This window comes from Marmota marmota, unplaced genomic scaffold, assembly GCF_001458135.2.
Source record: "Marmota marmota marmota unplaced genomic scaffold, marMar, whole genome shotgun sequence".
Lineage (NCBI taxonomy): Eukaryota > Metazoa > Chordata > Mammalia > Rodentia > Sciuridae > Marmota > Marmota marmota.
The window spans coordinates 6,084,094-6,104,394 of record NW_026000174.1 but is presented as its reverse complement, the minus strand read 5'-3'; the positions used below and the strand labels follow the sequence as shown (position 1 = coordinate 6,104,394).

At 36.5% G+C, this 20,301-nt stretch overlaps 1 protein-coding gene across 2 annotated transcripts in view; it reads right to left on the bottom strand.

Annotated features, from left to right (window-relative positions):
- Positions 1 to 6,135: 6,135 nt before the first annotated feature.
- The window catches only part of LOC107135465 (prolylcarboxypeptidase), a 78,135-nt gene continuing 63,969 nt past the window's right edge, over positions 6,136 to 20,301 (bottom strand). For both annotated transcript variants that reach the window (XM_015477360.2, XM_015477359.2), the window contains exons 7-9: positions 19,236 to 19,400; positions 18,197 to 18,384; positions 6,136 to 6,887 (exon numbers count right to left, since the gene is read on the bottom strand). In XM_015477360.2, the coding sequence (XP_015332846.1) occupies positions 6,671 to 6,887; positions 18,197 to 18,384; positions 19,236 to 19,400 (570 nt within the window). In that variant the 3' untranslated portion in view covers positions 6,136 to 6,670. The remainder of the gene's footprint in view (positions 6,888 to 18,196; positions 18,385 to 19,235; positions 19,401 to 20,301) is intronic.

The window sequence follows — 20,301 nt, the reverse complement described above, 5'->3', positions numbered from 1 at the left end:
GAAGAGCATGAGAAGAAGATTAACATTAAACAGGGATGAGAGGTGGGAGGGAAAGGGAGAGAGAAGGGAAATTGCATGGAAATGGAAGGAGACCCTCAGGGTTATACAAAATTAGATACAAGAGGAAGTGAGGGGAAAGGGAAAAAAGAAAAAACAAGGGGGAGAAATGAATTACAGTAGATGGGGTAGAGAGAGAAGAGGGGAGGGGAGGGGAGGGAAGGGGAGATAGTAGAGGATAGGAAAGGCAGCAGAATACAACAGACACTAGTATGGCAATATGTAAATCAGTGGATGTGTAACTGATGTGATTCTGCAATCTGTATATGGGGTAAAAATGGGAGTTCATAACCCACTTGAATCAAAGTGTGAAATATGATATGCCAAGAACTATGTAATGTTTTGAACAACCAACAATAAAAATAAAAAATAAATAAAAAATAAAAAAAAGAATATACTTTCATATACTATAAAATCTATAGTAAACCAGATCAGCAAGATATTTACCTATAGTACATTTCATTTGTTCATTATAGAATAATGTTTGTATATTAGTATTACGGCTTTCATCTATACTGAGGGATTGTATAGGATGAGTGCAATGTAATTAGCAATATATGTAGGGAAATTGAGGACTTCATTACATCACACTTTCTCCTTTCTGAGGCTCTTCCAAGGAGTTCCTGCCTGGGCTTCTCCAGATCAATTGATCTGTTTTTATCTTATATATAGTGTGAATCATTTGACTGACTTGGGCTTTTGTTTCCTTTTTGTTTTTATTTTCATTTTTATTTGGTTTGGTACTGGGAATTTAATCCAGAGATGCTTAACTACCCCCAGTCCTTTTTATTTTGTATTTTGAGACAGGGTCTAGCTAAGTTGCTTAGGACCTCATTAAATTGCTAAGGCTGGCCTTGAACTTGTGATTCTCCAGCCTCAGCCTCCCTAGTTACTAGGATAACAGGTGTGTACTAGGATAACTGACTGACTGACTGACTGACTGGCTGCTTTCCTTGGTTTCTGCTAGAAAACTCAGAGTTGAATTTTCTTAGCCTTCAACTTAGAAAATATGAAGAATTTCAAGGCTGTGTTTCCCAATAGGTATTTGTCAAACCACTAGTTTCTCAAATATAGCATTAAAAAAAAGAAAGAGATCCAGATCAAATAAACTTGGGTTATGTCACATTTTGTTGATTCACAGTACAAAATTAAAGATTTGGAAGATTCTGTAGTAATCTGTTTAAATTGGTTTTCAATATATTCAAACATTTCTACTAAGAAACTCTGTGTGTGTGTGTGTGTGTGTGTGTGTGTGTGTGAGAGAGAGAGAGAGAGAGAGAGAGAGAGACCTACTAACATCTGGCCATCTGGCCTAATAGCATTCTGTGGAAAATATTTGATAAGTTCTGCCATGCAGTTTGCATTCTAGATACCTTTTGCATCTCTATCCCTTTTAATTCTCTTCTGTTTCTTGTGTCATGTTCAAAGTATATCTTTGAGTTACCTGAAACCCTTTCAAAACCAGATATGACAAAAATAAATAAATGAATAATAAATAAACATTGAGCTGTATGATCTTGAGTAAGTAACATTCAAATTCCAGGCCCTGTTTCTTGCTTAAGGCATCAGCCATGTTCAACACATAGAGCTAAAACATCTCAAGACTGCTTTCCAACCAGCTCTTCGAACCAGCTCTTCCTCTGTTCTGTTCCTTTAGGACAGAGCTTCATGAGCGGCTGACACTATCTCTGGTCAGTGTTCTTTTTCCACATAACATCAACCTTCTTTGACCAAGTTAACAGAGTGGGAAAGGGAGTCAGAGATGCCCACAGGTAAAGTGAGGGTCAACTAGGGAAGTCCAAGTTCCAGAGGTCATGAGGATGAGGCGATCCTCTTTCAAAATCCAGGGAGGCCAAGGACAAAGGTCATTTAAACACATCAGAACTGTGAAAGGTGCTTGGCTATAGAAAGAGATTAATAGAAAGCTTGGTCTTTCTATCCTGAAATTTGTTCATTAAACATAAATTTATGGAGGGTTTACTGAGACCTGGCTGCCAGGACCTATGCCAGATGCTGATGACCAGAAGGAGTAAGACATGGTCTTTGCCCTCTGAGAAATTGGTTTGTCTAAAAAGAGGGTAAGGACACTGAGAAAATATTATTAGTTAGAGTATATATACTATATTAAGGTGATCAGGTACTGTTGAAGGTACTGGAATGGTGTCCACATTCTAGCTGACACTAGGTGTGAACCTGGTTCTGTGAAAGCATAAAGAATGACTTCCTTTGGAAAGCCAGGAAAGACTTCACAGGGATGTATCCAGGTGGATGTGGGTTTTACAAGATGCACAGAACTTGTCTGTAAGAAACACACACACACACCACTGGAGAGTGCTAAGAAAGTAATTTTAGATAAAACAGCAGTATTTTAGACTGATAAGATGTTTCGTACAGCTGAAGTACAGAGGTTTTGGAAAGTGAAGAGTGACAGAAGGTAAGCAAAAGCTGTACTAGATCTCTAATGGCCTAAAAGCCAGAATGATTCTTTTAAATGAAAATCTGTTCTGCCACTCCCCTGATGAAGACCTATTAGTGGTTTACCATTCATTCCTTGCAAAGATTCTTTATCATGATCTACTTGAATGAGGATTTCCCCTTGCTCATGCTTCTAGACTCACCTCATATCATTTTCTCTGTGGTTGTCTGCTGTCCCATTGTAGTGGCCTTACCACTCTTTTGAATATGCTACACTCAGAGCTTTTGCTCATGCCATTTTCTCCACTCTTCTCCCTACTATAGCTTCTGTTCATCTTTTATATCATAGCTATAATGTAGCATCTCAAAAAAAGCAGTTATTCCCTTAGACTAATTCAGTCTCTGTTAAGTGTCCTAACCCAACAGACCCTAGTTTTATAGTACTATTCTTCATACGATGTATCAGTACATTATATCATGATGTATCACATTGTATTATATCATATTATAGTATAACACAGTATAATGTATTGTGTCACTGTGTATGGTGGTATGACAGTGTATACATTGTACTGGTGTTACATTGTATTGCTTTGTATCACAGTATATCCAATATTACAATATGTCACATTGTATTGCAGTATATCACTGTCACAGTACATCATATCCTATTCCAATGTCTCACATTGTATTGTGATATATCATGTTGTACTACATTGTATTGCATTTCATGTCTTCCTCTCACTGGAATGTAAAATTCAAAATGTATTTCCTCTGTTGCTATTGTATTTTCCAGGTTCTAGAACAAAGCCTTATGCTTAGAAGAGGATCTGTTATGTACAAGTAGGAAAAGTTGCATTCTTGATTACCATGTTGGACAGTCACATGCATATTTACAGATTACAAACAAAACTACTATTGAAATTGGTTTAATCTCACTGTTTTCCAAACATACTCACCTACTGCATAAGTCATTGGCATTTTGTTGGACACCTGTGTTCCAAGAAATATCATGACAGATACCATGTGATACGTTTTCCTCCTCCATCCTAAGAAGTGCATGTCTGTAACCATGTTTCATGGCCCTGCCCTGCCCTAACCACCTGAGCGCACTGGACTTATAAAGCAATGGGGAATAAGGAATGACTTCCTTTAGGAAAGCCAGGAAAGACTTGGAAGTCATCATGGTCCTTGTGTGAGTAGAGAAGAGGAAGTTGGTTTACAGAAAAAAAAAAAATAGAGTAATCACATGCAATAATGCCTTGGGCAGGGCTCCCATACTCTGAAAGGTCAGGAAGAACAATTTGAGTAAGAAGAACTGAAGAGGCATGCTTTGTCTAAAGAAAATCAAATTCAGAATTCTTTGAGCTAGAGGTTCTCAAACTGTTCTGCCAGCCTCATATAGGAACTTGTTAGAAATGCAACTCTTCAAGATCTACCCCAAGAGATAGAAATTATGGGGTCGACTCAGCAATCAGTGCCTTTACAGACCTTTGGATAGTTACACACTTCACACTGCTGGCCAAGCTGTATACATCTGAGAAAAAAATGTAACACACATGCTGACAACTGGTGACCTTTTTGAAAGCCAGAGAAGCAATATAACAGTCTTAACTCACTAGTCTGGGTTGCATTCCCTCATACTGCCTAGTAATCTAAGACCTAGAACAATTCTTACATGGTCTCAATAAATTCCCCTTTTTGGTTAAGGTAGTTTGGTGAGATTTTTGTTGCTTTGAACCCAAAGATTAAGCCACACAAAATAAAACAAACTAATAAACAAAAAATCTGGAGTTAAGTCCTGGTTTTGCAAAAAAATGAGCTGTGAGTCTTAGGCAAGCCCTTTCCTTCTGAGTCACAATCCTATCACCTACAAAATAATGGGGTTGGACTGGATAGCTCAGGCACCTTCTCCCTCTAATATGCTGACCTAGCCATTGGCACCTCTGGATAATCTCTTGGCTATGCAGATCCCCTGAGTAAGTTCCATAAATTTAATTAGTGCTACTCATTGACTCCAGGGAATTAAAGTAGTTAACATAGAAAATTTAAAAAGAACTCCAGTTCTGTATGTCTTTCTTTCCCTGTCTGTTAAAAGCACAATCTATTAATTAAAAGAGGCTTCAAATGAGATGAGATTCCTCCTCCTCCTCCTCCTCCTCCTCTTCCTCCCCCACCCCTCCTGAGACAGAGTCTTGCTGTATTGCCCAGGCTGGCCTTAAATTCCTAGGCTCAAGCTTATTGAGCTTATTGCCAGGTATGCACTACCATGCCTGGCAATAACCTTTAAATAAGGCTTATTTGATGTTCCAATTCTTTTGCAATTTAAAATTAAATTTTAGCACATTACAATTAGTCTAACTTCAGTTAAGGCTGTTGTTCACATAAATGAAATGTATATAGTAATACAATCAAATTCTATTTGCTGAAAAAATATTATATATAATGCAATTCATTTGAACAACTAATCTTAAATGAAATGGCAAAGCATTTTAAAGATTCTAAACAAGTAAAAGGTTTCAAGAAAAGCAGCCTAAAAGTCCTTGAGTAAATAGTAAGAACATCCTCTATTAAGACCCCAAATTCTACATTATATAACTTCTTAATGGACAAAAAATTAAAAACTAGTATTGTTTTCACCTTTAAATTCCCACCCCAGTAGTCTGTTTTCTGATGCTGAAATGAAAACAGTGACCAAATTCTTTGATGAATAACTCATTACAATGAGAACTGACAGCTTCCAAAACAAGACAAAGATTTTCTGTATCTCTCAGATGCCAGAAAAAGCAAAGGAAATATTTCAGTCTAATACCCAAGAATGAACTCTACATTTGCACCTTAAATAATAACTGCTTTTGAAATGATCACACTTAAGTATGGTTTTTAAAAAGCAAAAAATTAAAAATAATAATTTAAAAAATATCCTCAAGGCAGAGAAAAGGGGAAAAAATACTATTGAGAGGAAGAAAAAAAAGGAAGAAATCTTTCAACAAAGTAGAAACTGTTAGTCTCTCTGTGTCCCTGAAAGGTTTTGATCCAACCCTATTTGTTATCCTAGCAAAGCTCTTCTGAAGAAAGGTCTCAGTGTAAGAACTGCTTGAAAGAAGCCAACCCCTTGGAAGTAGGAACGGCTTGGCCATTTATTAATGTCAAATATGCTGCCTGCATGAATTAGTCAGCTTGTCATTTGGAAGCCATACAGAAAAGTCCTCATGCACCTGCCTCTCAGTGTCCCAACACTTCTGGCTTTAATGAGAGCAGTAACAACCACCAGGAAAAAAAAAATTTTTTTAAAGCCGAACATAACTACATTCTTCTTTCTGAATAGTCGATTTGTCTATTTTTTTAAGGCTTTTTACTAAAGTATCATCAGTAACCCAAAACAGAGATTGTTCAGATTTAAAGTAAAAGGCAAAACAGTCATTTTCCTAAACTGGCATGATTTAGCCAAATTACCACAAAACTGACATTAGAAACAAAGAGAAATAGAGCTGGAAAAGGCCAGATTTTCTTACTGGCAGTACCACAGTGGCAAATATCCCAGAACTTAGGAAAGCTGCCAAGTAGAAGAGAGAAAATTAAAGGACTTTCCCAAAACAGCCAAGCCCAGGGCACACTATATTCCCAACAGCTGGAGTGAGCTTCAGAAGCAACACACAGGTATAAGGTCCAGCCTTATTCTTTATTTACAGCACATTTTAAAGTCATTAAATCAAGTACAAAAGGAATGACCCCATTTCCTGGATTAGCATCAGACATTCTTCCTACCAGCTGCACTTACGTCATTTTTATCTATCTTCTGCTTTTCCTTTTGGTGAGTAGGAATGGGGACTTGCATATGGCAAAAGAGATTTCAATCTCAGAACTCAGAATTCAAATGCCTACTTGCAGGGAAACAAAGGAAGTGACTCTCTTTTGAAAGGCAGTGAGAAACTCTGCTTGAGTTATGAGGGCCACTGATGGTGTGGGAGGCATCATGATGAGATTTCTTCCTGTAGGTGATGCATGCAGGTTGACTACCCGGGCTACGACATTATTGGGTTGGCAACACCTCCATCACCCTCTCTTCTATCTCAACCTGGGCACCACCAAATCTAATGACAAATGAGGGAAAGTTATTACACATAGAAAACCAAAGTGAATGGGAATAGGGGTGTATTGAACATAAAAGAAGAAACTATAAATGATCAAAAGTTGCTCAGGGCTGCCTTCTGACATTGTCATGGAAATCTTTGATCCATCGCTTCATGTGTTCAATTTCCAGGGCACGTGCTAATAGCACAGATGTAGGATCCAAGGCATTGTTGGCTCTAAGATCCAAATGATGGGCCCCCTCCTTGATGGTGACTGCAACCAGGGTGTCTGTGATGTCTTTGGTTACTCCACCTCCTGACCAGGGGTCTAGATCACCATTGCTGCGAATAAAGGAAAGAAAAAATAAGGCTGTTAGCTACGCTTAAATAAAATAGGAGAAATATATTATATGCATAACACCAAAAATTATAAACCTTTAACTTGGGGGATTTGATCTGAGGATCTAATTGTCTTACAGAAAGGTGATTCCTACTGGAGTTTTCTAATATTTCTTATAAAAAGAAAAAATAACCAAAGAAGACTATATTTGGTGCCTCCATAAATCAACCTAGACTATACTAGGACTTGGAATTTAGAAGACTGAATTCCAATCCCAGCTCCATTATTCAAAAGTTTTGTGATTCTCATTACCTGACTCAGTTTTCTTATCTGTAAAATCGAGAAAACAAGATCTACCTCATAATTTTATAAATATTAAACAGGATGGTGTATTTTGACGTCTTCATAAGCACAAGGATCAGGCACATATGAGTTCCTCGATTAAAGCTTTCTTTTCTCCTAGGATCAAACTACCAAAATGAAAAAGCAATAAAATCTCCATAGTTAAAAATGTAAGTTATCTCAGCTCAAAGAAAAAGAAAGCTGTAAAAGAATTTTGTTGTTGTTGTTGTTGTTGTTGTTCAGTACAGTACTTTGGGAAATAAGCTGGTAGAACTGAAAAAAAGTCCCCAGAATCTGGAATCAGAATATCTGGTCATTATTTAAAGATCTTCATTTTGGATTAACTTTAAAGTTCAGAAAATGCTACTAGGTTATTAGTCTCACTCACAAAACACATTTCAAAATGATATGAACAGGATGTCATTGCAACAGATTGTATAGTTTAGCTGAATTTTTAAAAGAAAGGTACAACCATAGATGACATCCCTAATAATATTTTTGCATAGCTTTGTTGAGATTTAATTCATATACCATAGAATTCATCCATTCAAAAATGTAGAGTTCAAAGCTTTAGTATAGTCAGAGTTATGCAACAATCACCACTATTAATTTCAGAACATATTCATCACCTCAAAAAAGAAACTCATACACATTAGCAGTCACTCCCCATCCCCCCAACCATATCTTCTCACTCTTAATCACTGGCAACCACTAAACTACTTTCTTTTTCTATATATTTACCTTCTATTTCATCTAAATGAATTGTATAACAGGTAGTCTTTTTAACTTTTTTCTTTTACTTGGTCTAATATATTCCAATTTCATCCATGTTGTAGTACAGATCAGTATATCATTTCTTTTTATTGCCAAATAATATTTTATTGTACAACTGATACACAATTGGATTATTTCCACTTTCGGGCTATTAAGAATATTACTCCTACAAACATTCTCAAAGACAAGTTTTTGTGTGGATACAGTTTCATTTCTCTTGGGTATAGACCTAGAAATGGAATTTCTGGAACATATGGTAATTTAAGCAATTATGTATATGTGTGATCCTGGGGATCAAACCCAGGACCTTGTGCATGCTAGGCAAGTGCTCTACCACTGAGCTACAACCCCAGCCCTCTTTTGATGAACTGCTAGACTGCTTTCCCAAAGTGGCTGTTCTATTTTACATTCCCACTAGTTACATAAGAGGCTTTTAATTTCTCTATATAATCATCAATACTTAATATTATCTATCTCTTTTTATTATAGCCATGTTATTGGGTATGACACATTATCTCATTGTGAGTTTGTTTTGATGCTTGGGATTGAATCCAGGGGCCCATGCATGCTAAGCACATGCTCTACCACTGATCTACACCCTCGGCCCTCATTGTGGTTTTAATTTGCATTTGCCAAAAAGCTGATGGCATTGAACACCTTTTCATGTGCTAATAGGCCATTTGTATGTATTATTGAGGAAAATGTCTATTTAGATCTTTGCCTGTTTTTTAACTGGGTTATCCATCTTTTTATTTTTGTGTGTTTTAGGAGTTCATTTGATATTCTGGATATAAGTCTTTTATCAAATATATGATTTGCAAATATTTTCTCTCGTCATTTACAGCAAGGTTTTTTATCTTGAGGAAATCCAATTTGTCTTTTTTCTTTTGTTTGTGTTTAGCTATTTGTTTAAGAACTACTGTTTAGTTCATGATCATGAAAATTTATTTCCAAGTTTTCCTCTAAGGATTTTGCAATTTTACCTCTTGTATTTTGGTTCTTGATCTATTTTGAGTGACTTTTAAAATATGATATAAAAAAGGATCCAACCTCATTCTTTTGCCTGTGGATGCCCAGTTTTCCCAGGATCATTTGTTAACAAAAGTTATAATAAGTTATTCTTTCCTCAATGAGTTATCTTGGCACTCACATTGAAAACCAATTGACAATACATGTAAGAGTTGACTTCTGAACTCTGAACTTTCATTGATCTATACATCTATCCTTATGCCAGTATCATACTATATTGATTAATGTCACTTTGTAATAAGTTTGAAATCAGTAAGTTTAAGTTCTTCAAATTATTCTTCCTTTTCAAGATTGTTTTGCATATTATGGGTGTTGCATTTCTATATGAACTTTAAAGGCAGCTTCTCAATTTCTATTAAAATGCTAGCTGTACAAATTAGAATAAATTTTAAAAATGCTAGCTGGGATTTTGATAGTGATTGCACTGTATCTGGAGGTCAATTAATTTGAGGGGTACTTGAAAGAATTCCCCACACAAAGACACTTCGCCAGGAGAATTCCAATTTTATTGCAAAAAGCTGTGTGCTTATATAGAACTAAGGGGGAGATGGTAGGGCTTAGATAAATGGCAGGCAACCCGTTTATTGGCAAGTTCTTTCAGATATCAGCTCCGGAGCCCAGGAATTAGTTCTCATTGGGGCTAAGGTTCCCCGCCAGCGAGATTTGAAATTGGCGCCGGTGGGAGAGTTCACACGGGCGGGAACTTTTCGCGCCACTGCAGAAAAGAAGAAGGTAGGAAGAAGGGGTCCTTAGGCGCCATGTTGGGGTTTTTCTCTGGGGTATGGCTGCCGTTTATACTTTTCCCAACAGTACTGCCATCTATAGTGAATGCTTACAATTTTATTTTACCTTGGGATCCATTTTAAATACAAGTTGGACTTTGTTGTATAAGAAGCAGGGCTGTCATCTTTGATGTCAATTTCCAGTTCTCTATACACCCCCAACCCCAGTTCCCCAGTGTGGTTGATCCAGATATCTCTATAGAACTGCTCCCTGATAATCACTTCCCCATGGGACAGCGAGATATAGCCTGCTTGATTGCCTGTTGGCCCTCCACACCCTGTGTGGATTGTTAAGGCATGACACAATGACTACCTCTCAGTCACCTTGTGACCTCCTAGAATTCATCCTGTTTACTTTAAACTTGCCAATTAAAATTCCCCATGGGAAACCTGTTTGGATAATGCCCTGGATCCAATAAAGACATTAGCCCACAAGTCCCTTTTCTCTCTCCCTGCCTAAACTCTCTGACTTCTATGTGTGTGGCTTCTAGATGTTCCACACAAACCCCAGTTTTTGTAAGTACAGAAGCTCTTAAACTTTCACTTTGTGGGTTAAATTACTGAAACTGTGCCCAAAATACAACCCCTTATGGAGAGGCCACCCCAATGGGACCCATGTAGGTGGCTCCCTTGTGGGTACTCCCTTGTCCAACCTCTGGTGTCTGCTAGGGTCATTAGCTACCAGGTAAGCTGATACAGAAACTATAAAAGTTTCATTCAAAACAGTATTACTTTTTCCAATGCACGAACAGGAAATGTCTTTGCATTTAAAGGAAGATATTTTTAATGTCTTTGAATTTTGTAGGTTTTAGTGCACATCTTATACTTCTTTTGTTAAATTATTCCTACATATTTCATTCCTGATATTATTTTAAGTAAAATTGTTTCTTAGTATTACTAACTCTATACATGCATAAAGTGGTTTGGATTTTACAGAGATTTTCACATTTGATCATTATAACAAACCTACAAGTAGGTTTAATAAGAACCCTTTCATAGATGAGAAAATGAATGCCCCGAGAGGTTAAAAGCCTTGTCCAAATCATTCAGCTTGTTAAATTAGAGACTCAAAATTCAGATCTTATAACCCTAGTCTATTGCTCAGTTTTATATTATGTTACATTTCATAGACATATGATTGATTCTGGAAGTAGCACCCATCCTCTTAACTTGTATGGTCAGAGCAAAAAGAACTTGAGCTTTGGGGTCACACCACCTAGGTTCCTGTGCCAGGTCTTCCTCTCACTTACCTAATTTCATCGAAACTCAGATTCCTTAGGATAAAACTGGCACTAAAATACCTAGATCTAAGTACCCAGTCCATGGCAAGTTCCCTTTTCATGGCACCTCTTGGCATACCTTCACATATCACTTGAGATCACCTAAACAACATTTTGTGTGTGTGTTTTGATATCTGTTTAATACATGCTCTTCTTTTCTTGTATTATTTACAAAGCCTGAAATTTTAAAAAAATTGTCATGGCCACATTATCAAATGTATTAAATTATTCCCATAATGTACATAATCATTAAAAAAAAACCTCTTGTAAAAAGAAACACTTTTATACTGTTGGTGGGACTATAAATTAATATAACCACTATGGAAATCAATATGGAGGCTCCTCAAAAGACGAGGCATAGAACCACCCTAAAAACCAGCTGTACCAACTCCTCTGCAGAATTAAAGTCATCAAACTACAGTGATATATATACACCCATGTTTAGGTATAGAAGCGCAATTCATTATAGCAGAACTGTGGAACCACCCTAGGTGTTCATCAACAAATGAATGGATAAAGAAAATGTGGAATATATACACAATGGAGTTTTATTCAGCCATAATCAAAAATAAAATTATGTCATTTGCAGGAAAATGGATGGAACCAGAAACCATTATGTTAAGTGAAATAAGCCAAATCAGAAGGTCAAGGTTCACACATTTTCTCTCAGATGTGGAAGCCAGAGAGCAAAAAGGAAAAGAAAGGTGGTGCGGGGAGGGACAGGGAATCTCATGAAAATCAAAGGAAGATCAGTAGAGGAAAGGGGCCAAGGGTTAGGAGGTGAGGAGGGATGGGGAAATTGCTGGGGGTGATATTGATCAAATTTTTTTTTTAATATTTATTTTTTAGTTTTCGGCGGACACAACATCTTTGTTTGTACATGGTGCTGAGGATCGAACCCGGGCCGCACGCATGCCAGGTGAGCGCACTACTGCTTGAGCCACATCCCCAGCCCCAATATTGGTCAAATTTTATTGTTATATTGTGTGCAAGTATGAATATAATGCACCAATAAAAAATGTCGAATGCCCCCACCCCCAGGACAAAACTCTTGGCTATAAGTACAACCTATACACAAATGACAACTGCTATAGCTTAGATCTTAAAAGTCCCTCAAAGGCCTATGTGTTAGGTTCCCAGCTTGACACTATTGGGAGGTGGAGGAAACCTAAAAGGTAGGGTACAGTGAGGCTTTAGGCCTCAGGGTGTGTCCTCAGAGGGGATTATGGAACCTGGCCACTTCCTCTTTCATTTCACTTCTCAGCCACCATTCAATGAGCAGCTTGCTCAGCCATATGCTCCTGTTATGATATACTGTCTTGCTACAGGCCCCAAAACAATGGGACCAACTGAACATGGACTAAGGTTTCCAAAACTATGAGTCAAAATAAATCTTCCTTTTTTTCAGTTGACTATCTCAGTTATTTTGTTATAATAATGGAAAGCTGATTGACACAATTACCAAATATTATCTCTACCCAAGACCATTCCTGTACACTTCAGAAACCAAAATTGCCAACTTGACACTTTTACTTGGAAATCTAAGCAGAATCTCAAATATACCAAGTCCAAAAGTGAGCTCCTGATGCTCCCCAACTCTCAACCATCTTCCTAATCTGTTAGTGGCAACTCTATCCTTTTAGTTGCTCAGTTCAAAACATTCATTTAATCTAATCTTTAACTACCAATCTGTCAATAAATCCTGTCAGCTACATCTTCAAATATATATACCACCTCCACTGTCACCATCCTGATCCCAGTCACTAATTATCTCTAGCCTGAATTACTTAAAGAGCCTTTTAACTGGCCTTCCTGCTTCCACTTAGGTCCCCCTACAATCTAATATCAATAATACAGCAAACTTGAAACTATAAATCGGAATCAGATTGTGTGACTCCTCTGCTCAAAAGAGTCAGCTTTCCTATCTCATTCAGCATAAAAAACAAAGTTCATACTAGAACTTGCAAGTCTCTATGTGATCTGGGTCCTCTTGTGCCTCTGATTTCATCTACTATTCATCTACTCCCTCCCTCACCTGACTTCACTTCAGCCACACTGACCTCCTTACTCCCCCTGAAGAAGAATATGCAGGGACGGTCACCTCTCAAGGGTTCTGCTAATTCTCCGACCCCAAAAATCTCATGGCTAGCTCCTGCACTTCCTCCAGATTGTTTTTGCAAAAGCCATCCCTTGGTGAGGTCTTCCTAGTAACTCTCATAAAAATTTCAACACTTTTTACCTCTTTCTGACATTTTATTGCTCTTACCTGACTTATTTTTCTCCTTAGCACTTACATCCTTCTAGCATGTTTATAGATGCTACCTTGTTTCATTATCTGCAAAACTACAACTCTCCTAGGTCAGGGATTTCAGTCTGTTTTGTTTATTACTGTATTGTCAATTCCTAGGATTGGCCCACAGTAGGAGCCAAGCAAATATTTATTGAATGAACAAGAAAAGAATTTAAATGTCTAATTACTTGTGGCCTACATATAGAGTTATAAATACATGTGTGTAAGTTCATGAGCATATAAGTCTCTTCAGTACTTTCTAAGTTAGCAGATCAAAGGTTTATATCCTGCCTGGCTTTGGATAAGTTACCTCACTTCTGTGAACCTCAATTCCCATATGCACTAGAGAAAAGAAAAATTTTTAAAGAAACATAGTGCCCCTCTCTTACAGAATCATCATGAGGCCCAAATTAAACAATATATGTGGAAATAAGGTATAAGCTATAAAATGCTATGCAAATAAACAATAATATAATTATTGCCATATTATATAGCATGAGAAGTGTTAACACCCCCAGAAATAAAATGAATCATGAAAGTTGTATGTGAGTATTTCTCATAAAAATTTAATAAAAATAGAATACTAAATCAACCTTTTTTAAGTAAATATGCAAATTAAATAAGCAAATAAGCATTTTAGATACATTAAGAATATGTGTTTGAAATACAATTTTAAAATCCTTATTCCATTATCACATACTTCTCTTTTTAAAATAATAATAATTGTAACTTAGTAGTACCAATTTTGAAAAAAAAATACTCCAAAAATACCCTTTTTTGTTCTATTAAAAACAAAAGGGAAACCCCTATGCAAAATAGAAGTCATAGTTTTCAACTATCAGATAAATATTTAAAATAAACTAAACAGAGGTTGAATTCTCTTAAATGAGCAAATAGCCTTCATCATTATTCCAATTGACAGGCCCAACCCAGATAGGAAACACTCCATTATTTGCAAAACAAAAAAGCCATCCCAACAGCTGCATAATAGGCAAACTGCATTTGATTTAAAAGGTCATCTGAAACAGCCTAGCGGCTTAGCAACAGTGTTTGGAGTTGCTGAGAGACCTAAGATGCACATGGACTTGAATTTCTTGGTCTTAGACATGTGAAAGCTAAACTAATCATTGGGAAATCTACCAAAAAAAAAAAAAATGGCTTTGGCTTTCAAGAGAGAATCTGGATGCCCAAGGAAAATTCCCAAAGAGTGGTCTCATTTGATCACTGGCAACATTGCCTGAGAAAAGAAGCTAAACTAACCAACTTCTCAAGGACTCCCATCTTAACATATATTTAAATAACTGAGAATGAGCATTGATAAAACAACCTACCAATTTTGAAGGAAAAAATAAATCCTAACAAAACCACTGTGCAATTTCAAAAATGCTGAAATGAGACTATTAACGGGCACTATTTATTAAGGCCTCATTCATCTAACAAATGTTTGTTAAGTGCCTAGTATGTGTTGGGCACTCACTGGGCATGAGTTCACCAGAGAACATAACAGACAAAAGCTCTGCCTTCATGGTATTTACTTCTATGACAATCCATTTATTCCTTAAATGACTCTATTAGGTAGACTTTATTATTTCTAAATTATATAAATTGGCAATTTGCCCAAGGCCATGCAGCTAATTCAGGAAAGAAACAGAAAGACACTAAGGTCTACCTGACTTTAAAGCCTCAATTGAAAAATCTCCAATCCAATAATTACAGATTGAACTTTCCAATCAAAATAGTAGTCATACTTGGATTTGTCTGAGGCAAGTTGAGAAGAGACATCTGAATACAAAGATAACTTTCCATATGGTTCCTTGGACATTTTCTTACTCAAAGTACACAACACAGAGACACTTGAGACTGATCTTTTACTTAAGAGAATGTATTTTCTTCAGAATAGTAGGGAAAAAAATTTAATTTTTTAATCTTATTATAATTATAATGCACCACTAAAAATATGGGGGAAATATCTTTAAATTTTTACATTGGATTTTTCATATCTAGCAGCTGGTTGTAAACAATTTCTTTGAAAAAGCAGACTTGCTACTGCAGAAAGATAAGCTAGCATCTTCACCCAGCCTGACTTTAAACTTTTACACACTTCCAAAGACTTCCCACATTGTTCTATTGCATTCCTTGTTCAGTTTGTAGCAACACACATTTACTGGCCATCCAGTGTATGCTAGTCAGGTGGGAGGTTCCAAAAGCACAGAGATGATTAAGATGAAGTTCCTGCCTCTGAGAAGTTCACAATCTCCTGGGACAGATAGCTACACAAGCAGATAATCTCCACACCAAATGGTAGGAGGTATTCACAGGTCCTAAAGGAGCTATGGGGTGACGGAAACCTACTCTTCTTGGAGAGGCTGAAAATATTTCTTGGAGAAGGTCTGAATCTTAAGAAAAAGGGTGAGGGGAAGGAATAAAAAGAACAAAGACAAATATTTTGTTTTCTGTGGCTAAAAGATAAAGTGCAAGAAAGAAATTGTACTTCCGTTTATTCATTTGTTCAACAAATGTTTTGAGTATATATATTTGCCAGGTCTGAGCCAAGTGCTTTGCTGAGCTAACTCATTAAAGCATTCCAACAATACTATGAGTGATATTACAATTCTCATTTTACAGAAGATGAAAGTATAGCTCAAAGAACATCACTGTTTTTAAGACAGCTCATTCTACCTTTGTCCAATCCTCTTAGAAAAAAGTCCATTCTTACACTGTGCTATAACTTCCACCTGCTGATCTCTGTTCTATTCCCAAGACTTTTCTCACAAAATCAGACCTTTTCTCCAGTGAAGATTATGATAACAATCATGATGATAATTTGACAACCTAAGTAAAAACACTATAAAAGGCAAAAGGATAAGTACTTATCTGAAATGGTTGAATCAATATAAAAGGAGATTGTATTAGATTAAAAGACCCTACTTGAAAAGCAGCTGAACTCAAAAGTTCAGAATGTTAGAAAATCCAAATAAATGCTCCATGGAGACAAGTTCCTAAAGAAAAACAACAAATAGCAAAGTACTTCCTCCTCTAATAGAACAAAGATAACTGCTGTGGTCTGTACCCTCAAGTTCATGTTGAAACTTGAATCCCTTATTACTGTGAAGTAATAAGAAGTGGCCTTTGGACAGTGACTAACTTAAGAGGGCTCCACCTAATGAAAGGATTAGTGCCTTGTGAAAGTGCTAGAAGAAACTAGCTTAGGCCCTTCTTTGCTCTTTGACCTTCTGCTAAATAAGGATGCCAACTTCAAGATGCCATCCTTGAAGCAAGACCATGCTCTCCCAGCCACAGACCCCGCCAGCATCTGATCCCACCTACACAACTATGACAAGTACAAATTACTCAGTCTCAGGTTTTTGTGATAATAGCACTAACAGATCCAGGGCTTACATATAAACCTTTTTCATTTTCTTAGTCCTTAAAGTTTTCCTGACTTCAAACACCGTTGAATTGGCACAGTTTCCTTACACACCCTAAATAGATTTCTTTGCTCAACTGTCACTTTGTGAATGATCTGAAAAGTATACTTTGGAAGAATCCTATTGAGGATTTAAGGAAATTAAACAAAGAAAAACTCACTTTCCCAAAGGTGTCTCACCTTCTATTTGGAAACAAGTATCTGCCAGGTTTGAAAATAGTATGAGTCCAGTAAGTCAGAGGGTTTTTGCAAAGTGGGTAACCACCAGCCTATACTCAGTCAACTTCCAGGCAAAACAATCCTCACTCCAAAAGCTATTGGACATATACAAAAGGCCAAATTTGACTTTTGTTTAAGCGAACATGTGAAAGAATGACATTTACAATTTAACAATGTTTCTGGTTAAGAGGTACCTACTTGTATCTATCTTATTTGTATCCATCCTATTTCCATATATATAATAAATATGTATATATTTATACATATAAATATACTTATATATGCATATAAATATATATTTATATGCATATATAATACATTTGTATATAATGTATATATGCATATGTGTATATAACATATATATGTATATAATATATGTATATGTATAAATATGTATATAAACATAATAATAAAAAATTAGGGAAATTTTTTATTAACTGATTGCCATTAGCTGACAACATAATTTTTATGCCAAAACACAAAAAAATTAAATCTCAGACACCTCCAGAATCAATACTATTAACTCTAACATGAACTAAATTATGTACGTCACTTCTTAAAGGAGTCATGTGATGCAGAGCAAACATGGCTTTTCTAATTAGGTCAAGGTAGAAAGGTCAAAGTCTAGTTAGACAGGTCAAGGTCTAGTTAGACAGGTCAAGATATCTGTGTTTATCACCTACCTGGCTGGGCTTTGGTAAAATGACTGAATGTGTGACCTTCAGTTTCCTCTTCAGTAAAATAAATGAGGGGGAACTATAACAACTACTCCATAGGGCAGCTATGAGAATTTATCTAAAGTGCCTCATACAATACTTGAAACAGAACAGAGTTTTGAGTTAAAAGATTTGAGTAAAATACTGAATTTTTTTTCCTTATCAGCAATAATAGTAACAAAAATAACATAAACTGAGAATAACAGACAATGCTTCATTTGGGCTATAGAGTTTTTCCCCCCAGTGTTTTGATTTTGCTGCTGTTGTGCACATTAATAATACAAAACTATCTCTTCTAGCCTCCTCTGTCTTTCAAGGAGTAGAAGAACCTGATGGTTATTGCTGTTATATTCTGCATTGTTTTACTGTCCAGCATTTTCTGTTCTATTTTCTCAGCTATCCTCCAAGTGTCTTAACCAACTAAATTTCCTCTCTGAATTATCAAAGCTCACCTGAAAATGATGTTCGAGTGTGATTTGATGTTTTTTCCTCCATACATGGTAATGATCCAGGAGGGCCTTGGTCTCACACCCCATTGTTTAAAACATTCATCAGAATATTTCTTCAAGTTCCATTGGTGAGGTTCAAACATGTCATCAATACCACTGGTACAAAAGGGCATGACCATTTCCGTGCAAGCCTAAAGGCAAACCAGGAGAGGATCCAAAGAGAAAATGAGGAAAAAAAAAAAAAAAAAGATAAAATAAATTTCCCAAGGTCATTCAACTAGAAAGCAGCAAAGCCAGGGCATGAGCTCAAGCAATCAGCTTCAGGGCTACTGCTCTTTATTTTTATATCAAAGATATCAAAGATTGCTCCAACCCTGGGATCACAGATTCCTAGTTGCTGTTTCTGAAAGATTAAGGCATTTTGCCTGGCCTGAATAATTATAATATACATTCAGTGATAAGTGGGCAGTACTTATGAACAACCTCTTACTATTCTGGTAAGGCTTGGCTGAGAAGCCACAGGGGTTAGGACTATGTGCTCCTTCTTTGCAAACTGCCTTTTTCATATCTATTGTTATATTTAACCTTCAAGACAGCTCTGGAAAGAAAACATTATTATCACTATTGGTCTTCATATGAAGAGAAGGGATGGAGACTCAGAGTCAAATTAGACTCCCCTTCTTTTATGCATCCATTAAATGCTTGCTCTATAGGATGTATTGAGATCTATGACAATATTAATTTAGATTACCTGTCTTTCTCACAAGGCTATATTTGATGGTGAGATTATGTGTTATTTATCTTTATATCTTTGCAGACTAGGCAGTGCCTGACACATGGTAAGCATTCACTATGTATTTGGTAATGATTAAGTACATGAATGAATGCATGAATGAGTGAATAAGGAAACTGGTCTCACAGTGTAAAGTAACAGAGTCCAGATTTGGATTCAGGTTGAGTGAAAAAATCTTGTATAGTCTCTATTACAGTACTACTATATCAATGAAAGGTAAATATGCTTGGGGATATCACATAAACTTACCTGATAGCTCCAACCCAGGGATCCCAAATTCTTAGTTGCTGTTTCTGAAATATTTAGGCATTTTGCCTGTCCTGAATAATTATAATATACATTCAGAGCTTGGAAAATATTCTGTATCAACATTGAATCCGGTACACTAGGATTTATCAAATACTGGCACACCACCTGTCATTGTAGATAAATAATAAAGAAGAGTCAGAATATGAATATAAAACTACAATTTGTTTTGTTTTTGTTTTTTGGTACCAGGGATTGAACCCAGGGATGCTTAAACACTGAACCACATTCTCACCCCTTTTTATTTTTTTATTTAGAGACAGGGTCTCACTAAGTTGCTTAGGGCCTCACCAAGTTGCTGAGGCTGGCTTTAAATTTGTGATCCTCCTGCCTCAGCCTGCTGAGCCACAGAGATTGCAGTGTACCACCATGCCCAGCTAAAACTACAGTTTGATAATACAAAGAAGAAATAAATATTGATTTGATCATAAAGTATTCTTAAATATCAAACTGTATTGCTTGAAAATTTCTATCTCTTGAGTATAATCCCTTCAAAAAATAATTAACCGTTTAAAATTTCCCATGGGGAGTGATACTGACCAAATTACATTGTTATAACTTATGCATGTACAAATATGTAATAATGAATCCCACTATTATGTATAATTATAGTAAACCAATAAAATATGGAAAAATAAGCTTTTCCAAGACTACAGAAATAAAACAGTTATTTGTACAGTATGCAAAGTCCTCTGCACCTGCCTCTAGTTTCAACTTTGCAGCCTTTGCTCCAGCCTAATAAAACCATTCTCCCCTCCAACAAGCTTTTTCCTTCCTCTTTGCCCTTGCTCATCCTGAAACCCTCTTCCCCTCTCATTCCACTAATGCCTGGTCAGCTCATGTTTTACAATACTCAGCTCAAATATCACTGCTTTTCTGAGGCCATCCTAACCTCTGTTTCCAAGTCAAGAAGAAATCAACTATTCCCTTCTTGGTGCTTCCACTACTCCCTATACTTATTTCTATCAGAGCCTCTGTAATGCTCAACATTCCCTCGTTTAGTTCCAGA